Source organism: Martes martes (assembly GCF_963455335.1).
Source record: "Martes martes genome assembly, chromosome: 10".
NCBI lineage: Eukaryota > Metazoa > Chordata > Mammalia > Carnivora > Mustelidae > Martes > Martes martes.
In genome coordinates, this window is record NC_137898.1 from 87,283,467 (window position 1) to 87,298,221 (window position 14,755).

Below are 14,755 nucleotides of genomic sequence, written 5' to 3' on the forward strand. Positions count from 1 at the left end.
CCACTCATGGGCAAAGAAAATTAATTTGACCCCCTCCTTTCTACTTCCCACAGCCCCCAGGACCCAGAACCCCTATTGCTCCACAGGACGGCAGTTGCGTTATATTACAATTCAAACGTCATTTGTGGATAACCTGGGGACCTCGTTATTGTTTTCTCTAAAGAGAAAAGTTCCACTTTCCGAGTGACTTAGAAAGGATATTTCAGAATACAGTTCTAGGGGCACCTGAGTGGCTCAGTCCATTAGGCCCTGAGATCAAGATCTCAGGTCATGCCCCCATTCAAGCCCCATGCTGGGATCCACACTGGGCATGGCACCTACTTAAATAATAATAATAATAATAATAATACAGTTCTTCCAAAGGACCACCTATATGGGGAAACAAAAACAAGAACAGTATCTGTAAGAGGAAAATCTGGACACAAATCCTGGCCCTACCCTTGTAGCATGGCCTCCTTGGGTCAGTGACACTAGCCGTGTGGGAATGAGTTTCTTCCTCTGTGAAACGGGGTGATTGCCTGTCCTAACTGCTGTGAAGGTCAGATATAAATGGAATACTCTGTAATGTGTTATAACAGAGTTTGTCACCATTTGAAATAAGTTTATTTTTGCATGCTTTGCATATTAGAGAATAGCCTCAGGGAGGTTTTTTTATGTCCTTAATGTGGAATAATCCCAATCTTTCCATTCTTAACCATTTAATTTACTGTCTAATCACATTTTATATGGAAGATGTTGTGCCATCATATTACAATTTCTAAAATGTTACAACGAAAGTTCTATCCACCAGGACCCTGTCAAACCAACCCAGCCCCCCCGACCAGTGTCAGCAAACCCCAGGTGTGGGCCAAAGCCACCCTGCCTCCTGTCTTTGTGCAGCCAGCAAGCTACGAATGTCTTTCACATTTTTAAGTGGTTGGAAAGAAACTAAAAAAACAAGATTTGGGGACACAAAAAATTATATCAACTTCACATTTCACATTTCAATGTCCATAAATAGTTTTACTGACACCCCGCCATGCCCACTTTTTCCAGTCCCGACTGCGGCTACTTTGGGCCACAGTGACGTTGCTATGATAAAAACACTGTACAGTCTGCAAAGCTGAACACATTTACAGGAAACTTTGCCAACCCTACCCTAAAGGATGAGGCCTGGGATACTCAAATGAGGCTTCAGGTCCCCCATGACCGCAGTCTGGACCTCCTAGCCACCTTCTCGCTCTGACTCTTCCCAACCCCTCCACCCCACTCTTTCTGTTTGCCACAAGCTCCTGGTGTTCTGGCTGTGTCTGAGGTTTCTCATACCGCACGCACAGGAGAGTTTGGTGTCCCTTAGTTTTCATCACATCTGCTCCAAAGCACACACTCTGCCTTCTTGCCTCATGTACTCTCTAGGCTTTATGTACTCTCCCCTCCTGACACCCCCAGGCATCCCCTCAGGTGCCCCACCCTCCAGGCTGGACCCAGGCTAGAATGAGGAAGAACTGATGGACAGATTCTCTTCTTAAACTCAGGGAGTATACTGACAGTCCAGTGGTGAAAATACACACATGCACACACAAAATTTCATTATTTTTAAAGACAGTGAAAATACAACTTAGCAATCGCTCCACTGGGCAGCACTCCTTATTCATTGGCCAGAGTTTCAAAGGAACAGTCTCCAACTCACCAAGCTCATATCACTGACCTTAATTTTAAGGTGTCTCTCAAATGCTGTGAGAGCCTCCCTTTCCCTACCCACTCAGTGCAGAGGTATATACAGGGCTGGAAGTGCTCTCTGTGACCCCTTGTTCCAACATAATCTCTGCTAGTAACACACTCTCCCTAATCTGTCCCCTAGGTAATCATTAGGAAATCTCCTTTGGGCAGGGGGGTGTTGTCTCCAGATGTGGTCTGCACCTGCAGAGTATCTTCATCTAGAATTTGCTACAAATGCAGAAACTCAGGCCTTAACTGAGACCTGAATCAGAAACTGCATTTCAACCAGACCCCAAGGTAAAGTTTGAGAAGCACTAATCTGTATCTTGTCCTTGATATATGTATTTATCATCCCCTCCTGGATAGAGCTTCTATTTGCTACTGTCTTTATGTGCTATCATTTTCTAGATTTTTTAAAAAATATTTCCTCTCAATGTTTCTTAAGAGGCCTGAAGCTAACACTGCAAACAACTAAAACTAGCTCATATCAAATTCCAAATTCTGGAGAATTCAACTGTTTCCTTTCTGAAAATCTTCTGGTAGGTTACTAAATGAGTTTTTAATATATTAATGAAAAGGATGAATTCACTGAGAAAATGAAGATGATAAATGTGGGGTTCCTCCAAGGAATTCACTGTGAGGAAATGAGGTAATACACATTAGAACTTCATAAACGAGAAAGCACCATGCAAATAGTTATTAATACTGATAACAGTCATTAGTACTAGAGATCATAAATTAATAATAACCCCCATGCTTCCTGAGTAATTAACTCAGCAATAACAAAATAAAGAAAGTGGAAACTGTTTGGTTACATCAGGTCAGAGAGACTTGACTTCTAAATTAGGCCTGTTACCAAGGAGGTAATCAAATCTTTAAGAAACCCTTATTTCTGTTGCTTTTCTCAGTGAGCAAGTAATTCATGTTGAAACTTCTTTTCCTTGGATTGTAGAAAGCTTTTATTAAAAAGCTTTTATTTATTTATTTAGATTATGGAAAGTTTTGTTTTTTGGTTTTTGGGGTTTTTTTAAGTAATCTCTGCCCAATGTGAGGCTCGAACTCAAAACCCAGAGATCAAGAGTCACATGCTCCACCAACTGAGCCAGCCAAGGCGCTCCTTGTTGAAACTTTTTTTGATGAAACCAGGGCATCTGCCTTCTTTCTAGCTGGAGCATATATATACTTTTTCCTGGGAATTTTGTTGCCTTTGTATCTTTGCTTCATTGTAGGCTAAATAAATTTTCAGTCTGAGAATAAACTTCTTCCTGGAAGAAGCCACATGTGTCACAATTTCTGACAAGGCCTCACACCATGTAACAAGACCTCCACATTCTGGTTGCTACCATCCCTTTTGGCAGGTGATAAGAGGTTGTGCAAGCTATAAACTTAACAGGCTACAGCAGAAACTAGGCAGAGGACTTGGGGCCTGAGTTCCCTATGGTGAGGAGTTGAAATTAGGCAGTGACTGGGAGGATGTTGGGGATAGAGGGACCAATCCTTCTTATGCTTTATCCCTTTTGTGGATCATGATGACAAAGGACACAGAGCAGGCTCCACACAGGCCGGATGACACCGAACATGATCAAAAGTGCTGGGTTAATGTGCTTGAATGGAAAAAGGCAGATAAGCTGGTGACAAGCTTACAACTTCTTTCATGTGAAATGGGCCCCTGAACTGATTCTCAGCTCTCAGAGACAGTCTTTCAGGTGGGGTGGGAGAAGAGCCAGATCAGTCACCTACTTGAATGATCTCCTTGAACAGAGTGTGCTCATCAAGGTGGGTCTGAAATGGCCCTTGCCATGCCAGAAGCCATCCCTGTGTCATCTGTACCTGCAAATACTGCTCAGTAATGGGGGTCATAGTAGGATTGGGAGGCTTCACTTGGAGTCACAGCCATCTCCTTCAGCTTTCTATCATGCACACAATGTGACCAGATTCAGACAAGCCAGTATCCACTCAACCAGATGTGGTAGAGACAACATCATCAACTGACACATACTGGCCTCCAGCAAAGACCAGGCAACGCCCATGCAATTTTAAACTGGCCAAGGGTATGGGCAAGCTCAGTATATGAGGTGGGAATCTGCAGATATAGTTCTTCAATTTACAGAGCATAAGTCTTCACTGATCCTAAAGACTGGTTCTTTTGTCACTATACATAACGTATAATTGAGAGATAACTTAGAAATCCAATTTCCAGGTGCACTGTGATCCTATTAGGGTCACCCTATGCAGAGGTTCACCTTCATCTGAGTCCAATGCATCATATTAAAGATACTGATCAAAAAACACTCACATTTTCGTTCACCCAGGTGGTCATGCCAGAGACTATTATTTAGATGGCAGTTATGTCAAACTGCCCAAAAGACATCATCATGCATAGAAATCTCCTCACTTGGATCTAAAATACAAATTTTCTAGTCATCACTCCAAGATTCTGATATGGTTACAGGTTCCCATGAGGTCCCATTTCCTTGGGCATTCCATTCCCTTCAACTGCCCCCTTGGGGATGTTTCAGCCTTATCAGTCTTTAAGCTGTACATTCCTCCCTCAGCAGGGGAACTTGAGGGCCTAAGGAAAGAGCGGTCCCTTCTTTGGCCCAGGCCAGTACTCTTAATGCCTCTAATCCAGAATAATGGCTCTTGGATCAATCCTGGAACCCCAAAAACTTCAGCCCCAGCAAAACAGAACTCTGTTCTTGTAGCTGATCCAGCTTCCTAATTGTGATCCTTGGCTTGGGGCCCAATGCTTTAGGCTCCTGCTTTGCTGGGACAGCATTAAATACTTCCAAAGGGCTTGAACCTTCCATTCCAAAAGCTAGTATGTATACTCATTTTGCAGAGATGTGAGGTCATTTTGCAGCATTTTTCAGGTCAGTGGCACTACTTCAACCTTCGTACCTCTGTCCTTCCCTCAGAAAAGGCTTCTCAGTAAGCCAGGAAATGGCATAGCACCCAGGCTCCATCAAGTCAGGCCAAGTGGCTGCCTACATGATCCAGGGACATGCTCTGGATCATTTAAATACTATAGGAAGTTTATATGTGAATAAACACTAATTAGACCAAAACCTTGAGACGCATGGGTGAAGCAACAAAACTGCCCAACCACATATTAATAATAGTAATCAACCACATGTTAGTAATAAAAAGTATCCTGATGTTATGTGACAGAAATTTTTCATTTGGAGAAAAATTTCCATTGTGGCATCATCAATAACAAAAAGGTTATATCTCAACCTAGAAAGGGGTGAAAATTCTGCTAGATAACCCAAAGGACTCTACCGATAGCAAGACTCTGCTCTCGAGATGCTTGTGGTATCAGAATAAAATTATTTCATGAAACAGGGGAAACATAAATATGTTCAATATTTTTTTAAAATCCACCACATGATACTTATGTACATAGATATAGAAGAGATGGACTAGTTCTTAAAGATACGAAGAACCCATATACATGCAGATTAAACAGTATCTCCCCTTCAGACGACAGAGCTGAGAATCTCCCTCACATTGATCCAACAAAAATAGAATGTGCTACTTTACTTATTTTAACTGATTTTTACTTACTTATTTTAAACGTCTGTCAGGACTTAAAGTGAATATCTCATATGGTCAGCAATTCTAGGAACAGAAATATATCCAACAGATATTCATTGCAACTTTGGGGGTTTTTTGTTGTTGTTTTTACTTTACATTATTTTGTTTCAATTCCAGTGTAGTTAACATACATTGCAACTTTGCAGTAGCTAAAAGATTGCAAACAATCGATGCCCATCAATAAGGAACTCTTTGAATAAATTATATCCCTAATGGACAATGGGGTAATACATATAGCTGCCTTCATATATATACACAGAATACCCCTGGGAGAAGCCAGTATTAGTAATCACCTCTGGTGGGGTGGAGAAGGGTGCCTAAGGGCCAGGAGTGGGGGTTTTATTTTTCTCCTTATATTATTTGAATATTTAATCCTTTACATAGATTACCTACTCACAAAATAAACTTTGCAGGAAAACACAGCATGTTCTTGAAAGCAAAAATGCCACTATCTATCTGTGGGAGTATGAAAGCGGTGAATATCATCAACTAAGAGTCTCTACTTAGTAGACCCCAGTGAAGAGTTATTTGTTTCATTACCATTAGCCTCTAAAAACACCCCTGCCCTTCTTTCCCGGGAGAAGTCTCATACTACAGGAACTCTTTTTCAACATGACCTTTAATATCCAGAGCAATAGATTTAAGCAAGAAATAAAACTGAGTGGGGAGGAAGCAGCAGGAGAACTGTGCTGGATGATGGGGGAGGAACGAGGAAGAGGGGGGCTGGCCTCCAGAGTCTGTTTCAGGTGCAAAATGCTCTGAAAAGACCTCTCTAAATGCCAGCATCTCCTGAATCTTTATTAGAAGAGCATTCGAGGTGATACAATGGAACTCTGAGTCATTTCATCAAAGATTAAGTGCTTTTATTTCACTTGCTACATCCTTGACCCAAGGTACAGAGAACTCTTTGGCCAACCTTCTGATACTTCTGCTGCCAAGGCTGTGTAGCTTTTGCCCTGAATCTCCTGGGTATCCCAGTCCCTTTAATCAGAAATACAGCAATAATGTCCATGCTCTTGCTCTAAGACACGCTGGTCCCCTTCGGTTGGCTAGTATGGCAGTGAAAAGAATCCCAATGCCAACTCTATCTTCCCAGCATAGGGTGGCTCAGACATCCTACCTCTCTCTTTCTCTGACTAAGCTACTGCCCAGGTAGCCATGTTTCTCCACTTGTGTCAGAGAAATGACTACCTGCTGAAAGACACTTCCCAGATGCTGAAAACTTCACTACTAGAAGATGAAAGGAACAGTGTTCAAAGAGTTTGAACATTCCAGGGAATATGACTCAGGCCTCAAGCAGGGTAGAGTCCTAGTACAGGTAAAGCTCATAAAATCAGTGACCTCACAGAAGCGCAGGAAGAGAGACACAGTTTGCCCACACATCCTTGGAAGGCAAGACTGGCCATGATTTGGATCAAAGGTGACCAGGTCATGTTGCTAAGTTATTCACCTTCTCTAGAGAGAAGATTTTTATAGGCTCTCCTCTTTTTTTCCTTCAGGAAGAGTGTGGGGTCCAGAATTCAAATAATGCCAGTGTAGGAGCACTGAGTGAGGTAGAGCTGAGCAAACAGATGAACTTACCTTTGAGAAGGCATGATGCAGGGTGCCTACCTTGCCACTTTACTCTCCTGACTTTTGCCAGCTAAAATACCAGGTATAAGAGATGCAAAGTTAATTGAAATATTGCTCAGTGATGCATTTGTATTAAGTAAAAGAATCACGAGTGGAACCATGCCTTGATCATATCAAGCAGGCATTCTTGCGTCCATGGAGTGGAAGGAGGAAAGACAAGGAAAGGCAACTAGATTAGACATGGTTCACACTGACATGCATCAAAGATCTCCAAATAATATACTGAGTAAAAAGAGCCAAATCAAAACAGAGTACATAATTTAGGATTACATTTCTATAAAACTCTAGAAAACGCAAACTTATAATATATGATGAAAGCAACAGATCAGTGTGCTTAGGAGTTGGGGAGCAGAGAAGGGCTGGAGAGAGAGATGCATAGGGGCAAAAGTAAATTTCTAGGGCTGATAGATAATTTCACTCTCTTAATTATGGTGGTATTGTCACAAGTGGATATATACACCAAAACTTATCAAACTGTATAAGCTAAACATGAACAGCTTATTGCATGACAATTATACTGCAATAAAGGTAATTTCAGACCACTGTTCAAGCTAAAAAATAGGAAAGGTTGAAATCATCCTCAAAAGTCATCTTGTGGTCTTCCTATTTCTCAGATATGATACAATCAAACAGCTTTGATTGACCGTGAACCAGCCCAAGGTAAAGTTCATGGGAAAAAAAACAAAAGCTGGAGCCCAGAAGGCCCCTCCCCCAACTAAATACCTGCCTTCTGAGGTACAGGAAAAGGCTGATCCTGGCAGCTCAGCTCCACAAACCTGCCTGCTGAGTAGCAAATTCCCATGTGACCTATATTCCACTGGCCATATCCACATTTCCAGCAACAGCTGGGAGGGGGCCCCACTTCCCTTCAGTTAATGATCCAGTCAAAACTAGAGCAAGGCAAGAAGAGGAAGCAACAAAGAGTGAGTTCTTCTCTGCCCTCCAGAGATAATCCTTGGTTTCCAGCCCATGGCAAACAGGAGGAATTAGGCAAAAAGCCCAATACCATGAAGGTGATAAAATTAAAAAGATGCCCAAAAGACACATATTCGGAAGGACCCTAAGAGAATGGCCCTGAATTGGGGTCAGAGCTTCTCTGGCCTCTGTCTTAGCTGCTGAGAAAGAGGTATCAGGAATAACGACTTTACTAAGTATCTCAAACTATTTCCTCAGGCTTGAGTTATAGCTGTTTCCAGGCACCTCCATAAACCTGGAGTGACTCCTGTTACGGCCACTCTAACCCAGGCAGGGACATGGTTAACTTAGTTATGAGAAGCTCAGGCTTCTTCACAGCCAGTCAGTTCCCTGACACCTCATCTTCTTTCCTGCCAGACACCAGCAAACACCCAGCCTCCTTCTTATACCTTTTCCTGTGGACTATTAGGGTGCACTACCTGGCCCAACTCAAGCCCCTCAGAGCTGCCCCTCAATGCCCCTGCATGGACTGCCATATCCTTGACCTCCAACAATGGGCAAACCACACGCTACTTGCACAATTCTGGCCTTTCTCTCTGGGGTGTGGGCTTCTTGATACCCTGCTGTATTGAGTAATCCTCCTGGGCTTTGCATCAGCCTTGCATCAGGAGGAATGCTGAGCATCCTACAAGAGCCAGGAGCAGTCTTCAAAGAGGAATGGATTAGAGATCACTGACAAGATGGAAAAAAGTCTTGGGAACAACTCAGGAAACAAAATGCCTCTTTAAGTTTTCTGGACCCCAGAGTGAGAAGAGCACCATTTCTTTCTCTCAAACAATATTATGACATCCTCATCAATTCCAAAGCCAAGAAGAGGTAAAACAAAGACACATAAGTCTGAAAAAGGTGGGAGTAGAGTCACTGAATGTGTTCTGTGGCGGCAAAAACATTCAGATATTCATCTCCATCAAAAACTTCCCTATTTTCCAGAGGAAACTCAGAGAACTAACAAAGGGGGTTGGAAGAAACAAAAGATAAAGCTGAAGGGGTGGTGTGTCTGCCCCATCACCTGCTTCAAAGTTAACTTGCAGTGCCAAAGCATTTGATAACTGCTGGTCTGCCTTCCCAGAAACACTGGAGGTTTTGAATATGGAAAGTGCCAACCATCGACCTGAAAAACATGGTCAGGACAGTAGAATCCTATAAATAGATACAGTTTATGAAAGTTCTGGGCCATGGCACCCACTGGCTGTGGGTAAGTCCTTTTGCCATTAACACAACCACTTGCCACAGATAACACTTTGTAAAGGGGGGTTGGGAAGGAGTGAGCTGATGACTGACGAACGTGGGAAAGTGGAGAGAGAAGACATATCAATCTTAAAGTGGGGTTAATAAATCCAGGGTTGAGGACCCTGAAGGACCCGGGGGACAGCGATCTCATGACTGCACTAGGCAAGCGAGATCAACCACATCTGTGAGCCTTGGAGCTCTGGCTTCTGATGAATAGAGAAGACTCCCAGCAGGCTTGGCAGGAAATGTGGGGACCCGGGAGAACAGCAGAAGTGGGCTCCCCAAGGAGGACTAGAGAAAGAGCAGTGATCGGGGGACATCCGACAGAGTCCTGAAGGCTAGCTCTGCTGCCCTTCCCAGAGAGCTGGGGGTATCCACGAGAAAAGCAGAGCCCGGGCATCACAAGCTTCGAGAAAGTGGGGAAGCTCTAGGGCACAGAAGCCTGGGGACTGAGAGCACAACGCCTGGTGTCACCCTGGAAGCCTGGATCTCGAGGTAGGAGTAGAGTGCCTAGTGATGGAAAGGGACGCCAGACCCAGCAAAAAAGAGGCCGAATACGCCTTTCCAGTGGGGTCTCGCGATTCGCGGGACGCGGACTCCTGGGGCTGCCTCCCTCGGGTGAGAGGGGAAGCGAAAACTGTGGGTGTGGAAGGCTGAGACGTCCGGAGTCCGGCAGGTGTCGGGCGGGGCTCTCTCACCTGCGGAGCACCAGGAAACCCACGATCACCAGCAGCAGGAATCCGAGTGCGCGGCCCGGCTTTCGCCCGATGCTCCACTTGCCCATCGCGCGTTCCCGCGGCGAGCAGGGACCGCAGCTAGCACCGTAGCCAGCGCTCATCCGCGCGCGGGAGGCTCGGGGCTGGTTGGCTGGGTGTGGGGGGGGCGGGGGGGCGGGGCCGCACTCTGGTCGCCCGGGCGACCGGACCGCGTCCCCCCGCCCCCGGCCCCCAGGCGCTCAGTGGCTGAGCCCTTCGGCCCCGCCCCCCGCGCTTCAAGTTAAGTGTAGGCGGGGGCGGGGCCTGACGGAGGCGGGGCGCACTGCCTACTCGAGCAGTTTCCAGCTCCGGGAAGGTTCCCGGGAGGCTCTCCGGATCTCCCCCGCCACCTCCCCCGAGTCTCAGGGAGGTGCTGGTTGTTTCTATTTTCCTTCATGTGGTATGCAAACAGACGCAAAAATACTGGGCGCCTGTTGCCCAGTCCTTGCGGATCGTAGAGCACACCCACCACCGCTCTACATTAGCAAGCAGGTATTGAAGGCGGTGCCTGCAAAGCCGACACAATGTTTTAGAACAATTCAGATTTTGAAGAAAAATATTTTGAAGTAGTGAACCATCGTATGAATAGTCAGAACATTGTGAAATTTCCTTTAGACATGTTTTATGACAGTGTGGTTCACGTTTGAATAGCGTGGGGGGTGGTGAGGTGCAGAGGAAGGAGCACCAAAATATATTTTGCCTTTAGTTTCCACAAGTCTTGTTCTGGTCCTGACTCCCAGTAATTTCGGTTTTTCATCTTTAAAAAGTCCAGATAAAACCCTCACATTTTATGAAAGGACAAATACAATTCTTATGGGTACAGAATTATGTCACAAAGGATATTGTGTAATATTTGGACAAATTTATGCTTTCTAACAATCACACACCCAATTCATCCCAAGAACAAAATTCAGATTTTACTGAAAGAAAATCTGAAACATTTTCTAGGAAGGCTAATGTTATTTCAGAGCAACCGAGGTTCTAGAAAATATCCCCTGTGGTGTGTTTCAAAGATTTTTTTAAAATTCATTTGTCAGAGAGAGAGCACGCACAAGCAGGGGGAGCAGCAGGCAGAGGGAGAAGCAGGCTCCCTGCAGAGCAAGGAGCCCAATGCGGGACTGGATCCCAGGACCCTGGGATTACAACCCCAGCTGAAGGCAGCCAGGCAGCCCTCTAAGGGACTGACCACCCAGGTGTCCCTGTTCCATGTTTCAAAACCATTTCCTACACATGTACACAGTTTTGAACTTGCAAAGCTGATAGGGACAAAATGATATTTTACTTCTCAGAACAAGTTCAAGTTGCAGAGTTTGGTGTGAAGGATCCTTTTACAAGCATTAGACAAATATTTAGTAGGGAGAAAGTTAAACCAAGGAGAGGAAAAAACAACCAAATAAGGGTGGGGGTGGGGGAAGAGATAGCAGGGCCAGAAACATTCTTGGAGACATTTAGAGAAGTAGCTCTCCTTTCACACTCTATAAAATCAGTACTTTTCTCCATTTTTTAAAAGACATATAATTGCTTTATAGTTATTAGGACTATGGTGAAAATATTCTGCTATAACTGAGATAAAAGCTAGCCCATGAGATATGGAGAAAGTGTCAAAGGTTAGCCCCCTTTTTACCTTTGGAGACCTATCCCTGGCACATACCCAACACTCGCCCTTCCCTCCTTGTGATATTGCTGGGCAGTAGTACAATCGATTACACACCAGGGTATCCTGAAGTTAATAATCAATACCATGGGGCTAATAATACACTATTTTAATTAAAAAAATAAAAAATTTATTAAAAAAATCAACACCAGCATCTCCATGTTTTCTTCAGATATTAGTAAAAACCTGATAATATGAGCTATAAAACCTCTGAAATTCTTAGCCCATCCCTGAACCCCTCATTTTTATTTATGAAAGAAGATAAAAATAACTAAGCTCTTAAAAAAAAAAAGTCATTAGCCCTTAACTTTCTGAGAAGCTCAGAACCATAGATACAGCTACCCACAATTTATTTTTTTTATTTTTTTATTTAAATTTAGTTATTTGTTAGAGAGAGAGAGTGTGAGCGAGCACAGGCAGACAGAGTGGTAGGCAGAGGCAGAGGGAGAAGCAGGCTCCCCGCCGAGCAAGGAGCCCGATGTGGGACTCCATCCCAGGACGCTGGGATCATGACCTGAGCCGAAGGCAGCCGCTTAACCAACTGAGACACCCAGGCGTCCCCAGCTACCCACAATTTAGGAACAATTTCACTTTATCTGGCTTTAATGATACCACAGAGAGTATTACAAAGATAGCACTAGTCTGAGAGATGTTTTGCTGAGGAATTGAAACTTTTGGATTTTAAAATATTAGCAAGATACTCCTTCAAAATACTCCTTTCCAAAATATGTAATGAATTTAACCCAAAGTAGACAATGACATACTCAAATCCTGGGAACAGAAGCTACAGTTAAATGAGCAGACCTGGTAGAGATGTAAAAACTGTGCTCTGGCAAAGTGTGTGGGATGAAAACAAATCCCTGATGTTCAGGAATCAATCTTCACAGGCTACCTTTCTGGCATCGTTGGTTTAGAAAACATACAAAACTTTTTTTTTTTTTTTTTTTAAATGAAGTCCTGTTGTCATCCTCAGCCCACGACTTTAAGTTATAGCTCCAACAGACCCAGAGAGCTCAGCTCCTTCTTTGAGAAGTAACCTATCCCACATAGTATACAAAGAACTCCAGAGGGGAATAAAAGCTATAGTCATTCAGAATCAGTACTGTGGAGATTCTCAAGAAAAATAATCATATCAAACCGACCTTATTGGCTTTTTTAATAGGTAACAAACAGGTTTATAGATCAATTATGTCTTATTTTTTCGTGCACTGTGCTAATGCCTTAAGAGTTATGTATCTGAATTTTAGAAAAACATTTGATGAAATCTTTCTTAAAGTCATGAGAACAAGATGCAAAATGTGGCTACTGTGATAGAGCAGGTCCTTGGGTCCCTGGACCATGATACAATCGGCTCTTCTTCACCCTCCTCCTTATAGGCAGACACTTGCACCATCCCTCCCCACCCACTCTCTCCAGCTCTTTTGCTCCAGGGTACATGACAAAACTAGTTATGATGTCAAGTTGCCCAAGAGTCTTGAGCAAAGTAATTAAGAACACGGAGGAATTTCTGGGAATAAATGAGGGCAATCTCAACAGTAGATAGAAAATAGAAAGTCCCAAGAAGGTGATTTAGGCCTTGGAAAAAGAAAAAGAAAGCAAATCCAAGTTAAGATAAATAAGTCTTCTCACCCCAAGAGATATGTCAGTGGGACTGGAAGGGACATGTATGCATTGGGGAGGGATGCACTGAACTTCATCATTGGCCTTTGCAGTCCAAAAATATCACTTTTTAGCCTTAGCCTCTGAAAGGCAGAAAGGCCAAAGACCTAATTCAATATTTCATTCATTGAGAAGTAAGCAGCAAATGTTTAATGACTACTATGAGCTGAACACTGTTTAGGTGCTTGCAGTACATCAGTGGAAAAAAGAGATGAGTATAAAATATAAATTTCCCTTTGAAATTTATATTTTAGCTGAGGAAGAAAGACAACAAAAATTAACAAATTAATGAGTACATTATAGAATATGTCCAGAGATAATAAATTGCATTGCAAAAAGAAAGTAGATAAAGGAAGGAGATTGTGAGTGTGTGTTGGCGGGGGAAGGGTATGCACAGAGGAGGCCTTACTGAAACAATGTTAACTGAGTAAAGATCTGAAAGAGGTGAGAGTTAACCATGCATGCAAATAACTGGAGGAAGGGCTATGCAAGCAGAGAGAACCCACAGTGCAAAGGCTCTCAGGCAGGAACATAACAGAGTGTTCTGGGAACTGCAAGGTCTGTGTGGGAAGTGAAAGGGAGGGGGAAACTACAGGCTGTGAGGACAGAAAAGTAAAGGGGCCTAATGATGGAAGGCCTTTCAGAGGACTCTGAAATGAAATGGGAGCCATTGTAGGCTTTGGACATCAGTTATGCTTTGAAAGACTCCTCTGGCTCACCAGGAGTGGGCAAGAGCAGAAGAAAGAAGACCAGCTCTGAGGCAGCAATCCCAGTGGAAGATGACGCTGGCTCACACAAGGGCGGTAGGAATAGAGGAGGTGGGAAGTGTTGGATTTGTGGAAATAGTTTGAAAGCAGAAACTGGAGGACTGTTGTGATTTCAGGATCATTTGTGAGGTGAGAGAAATAAGGCGAATTCAAGAATGACTCCAACCTATCAGAAGCACAAATTGGGCTGGTTGAGTTTGAGATACCTGTGAACATGCTAGGAAAGATACCACATAAGCTACTGAATGCACAAGCCTGAAGTTCCGAAGAGAGGTCTGTCATGGAGATATAAATTTAGACATTGACATAGAGTTGGTATTTAAAGGCATGAGTTTGGGTGTGCTCACCAATGAAGTAAGTGCAGACAGAGAAAGAGGACAAGGATGAGCCCTGGGGCACCTGACACTCGGGAGAAACCAGCGAAGTTGAACTAAAAGGAGCAGCCAGTAAGGCAGGAAGAACACTCAGAAAAGATGGCATCCTGAATGCCGAGAGAGAAGTTACCAAGGAGCAAGCAGTTACGTGGTGCTGACAGGTCAAGTTAAGACAGATAATGAATCAATGGATTCAGTACATGGAGGGTTTTGGTGACTAGGATGCAGGCAGCTTAGGTGGAGGTGGGAGTTAGGGGCAGGGAAGCTGATTGAAGTAGGTTTATTTTTTTTTTAAGATTTTATTTATTTATTTGGCAGAGAGATAGACAGCACAAGTAAGCAGAGCGGCAGGCAAAGGGAGAGAGAGAAGGAGGCTCTCTGCTGAGCAGGGAGCCCCCTGCGGGGCTCAATCCC

The 14,755-nt window shown here is 43.8% G+C and overlaps 1 protein-coding gene across 2 annotated transcripts in view; it reads right to left on the bottom strand.

Moving 5' to 3' along the window:
- The window catches only part of GLB1L2 (galactosidase beta 1 like 2), a 47,479-nt gene extending 37,507 nt beyond the window's left edge, over nt 1-9,972 (bottom strand). The window contains exon 1 of one of the 2 annotated variants that reach the window (XM_080817080.1): nt 9,831-9,968. In XM_080817080.1, the coding sequence (XP_080673206.1) occupies nt 9,831-9,916 (86 nt within the window). In that variant the 5' untranslated portion in view covers nt 9,917-9,968. Of the gene's footprint in view, nt 1-9,830 lie in introns of both variants that reach the window. The other variant, XM_080817079.1, reaches the window with a different exon arrangement.
- Nucleotides 9,973-14,755: the final 4,783 nt, after the last annotated feature.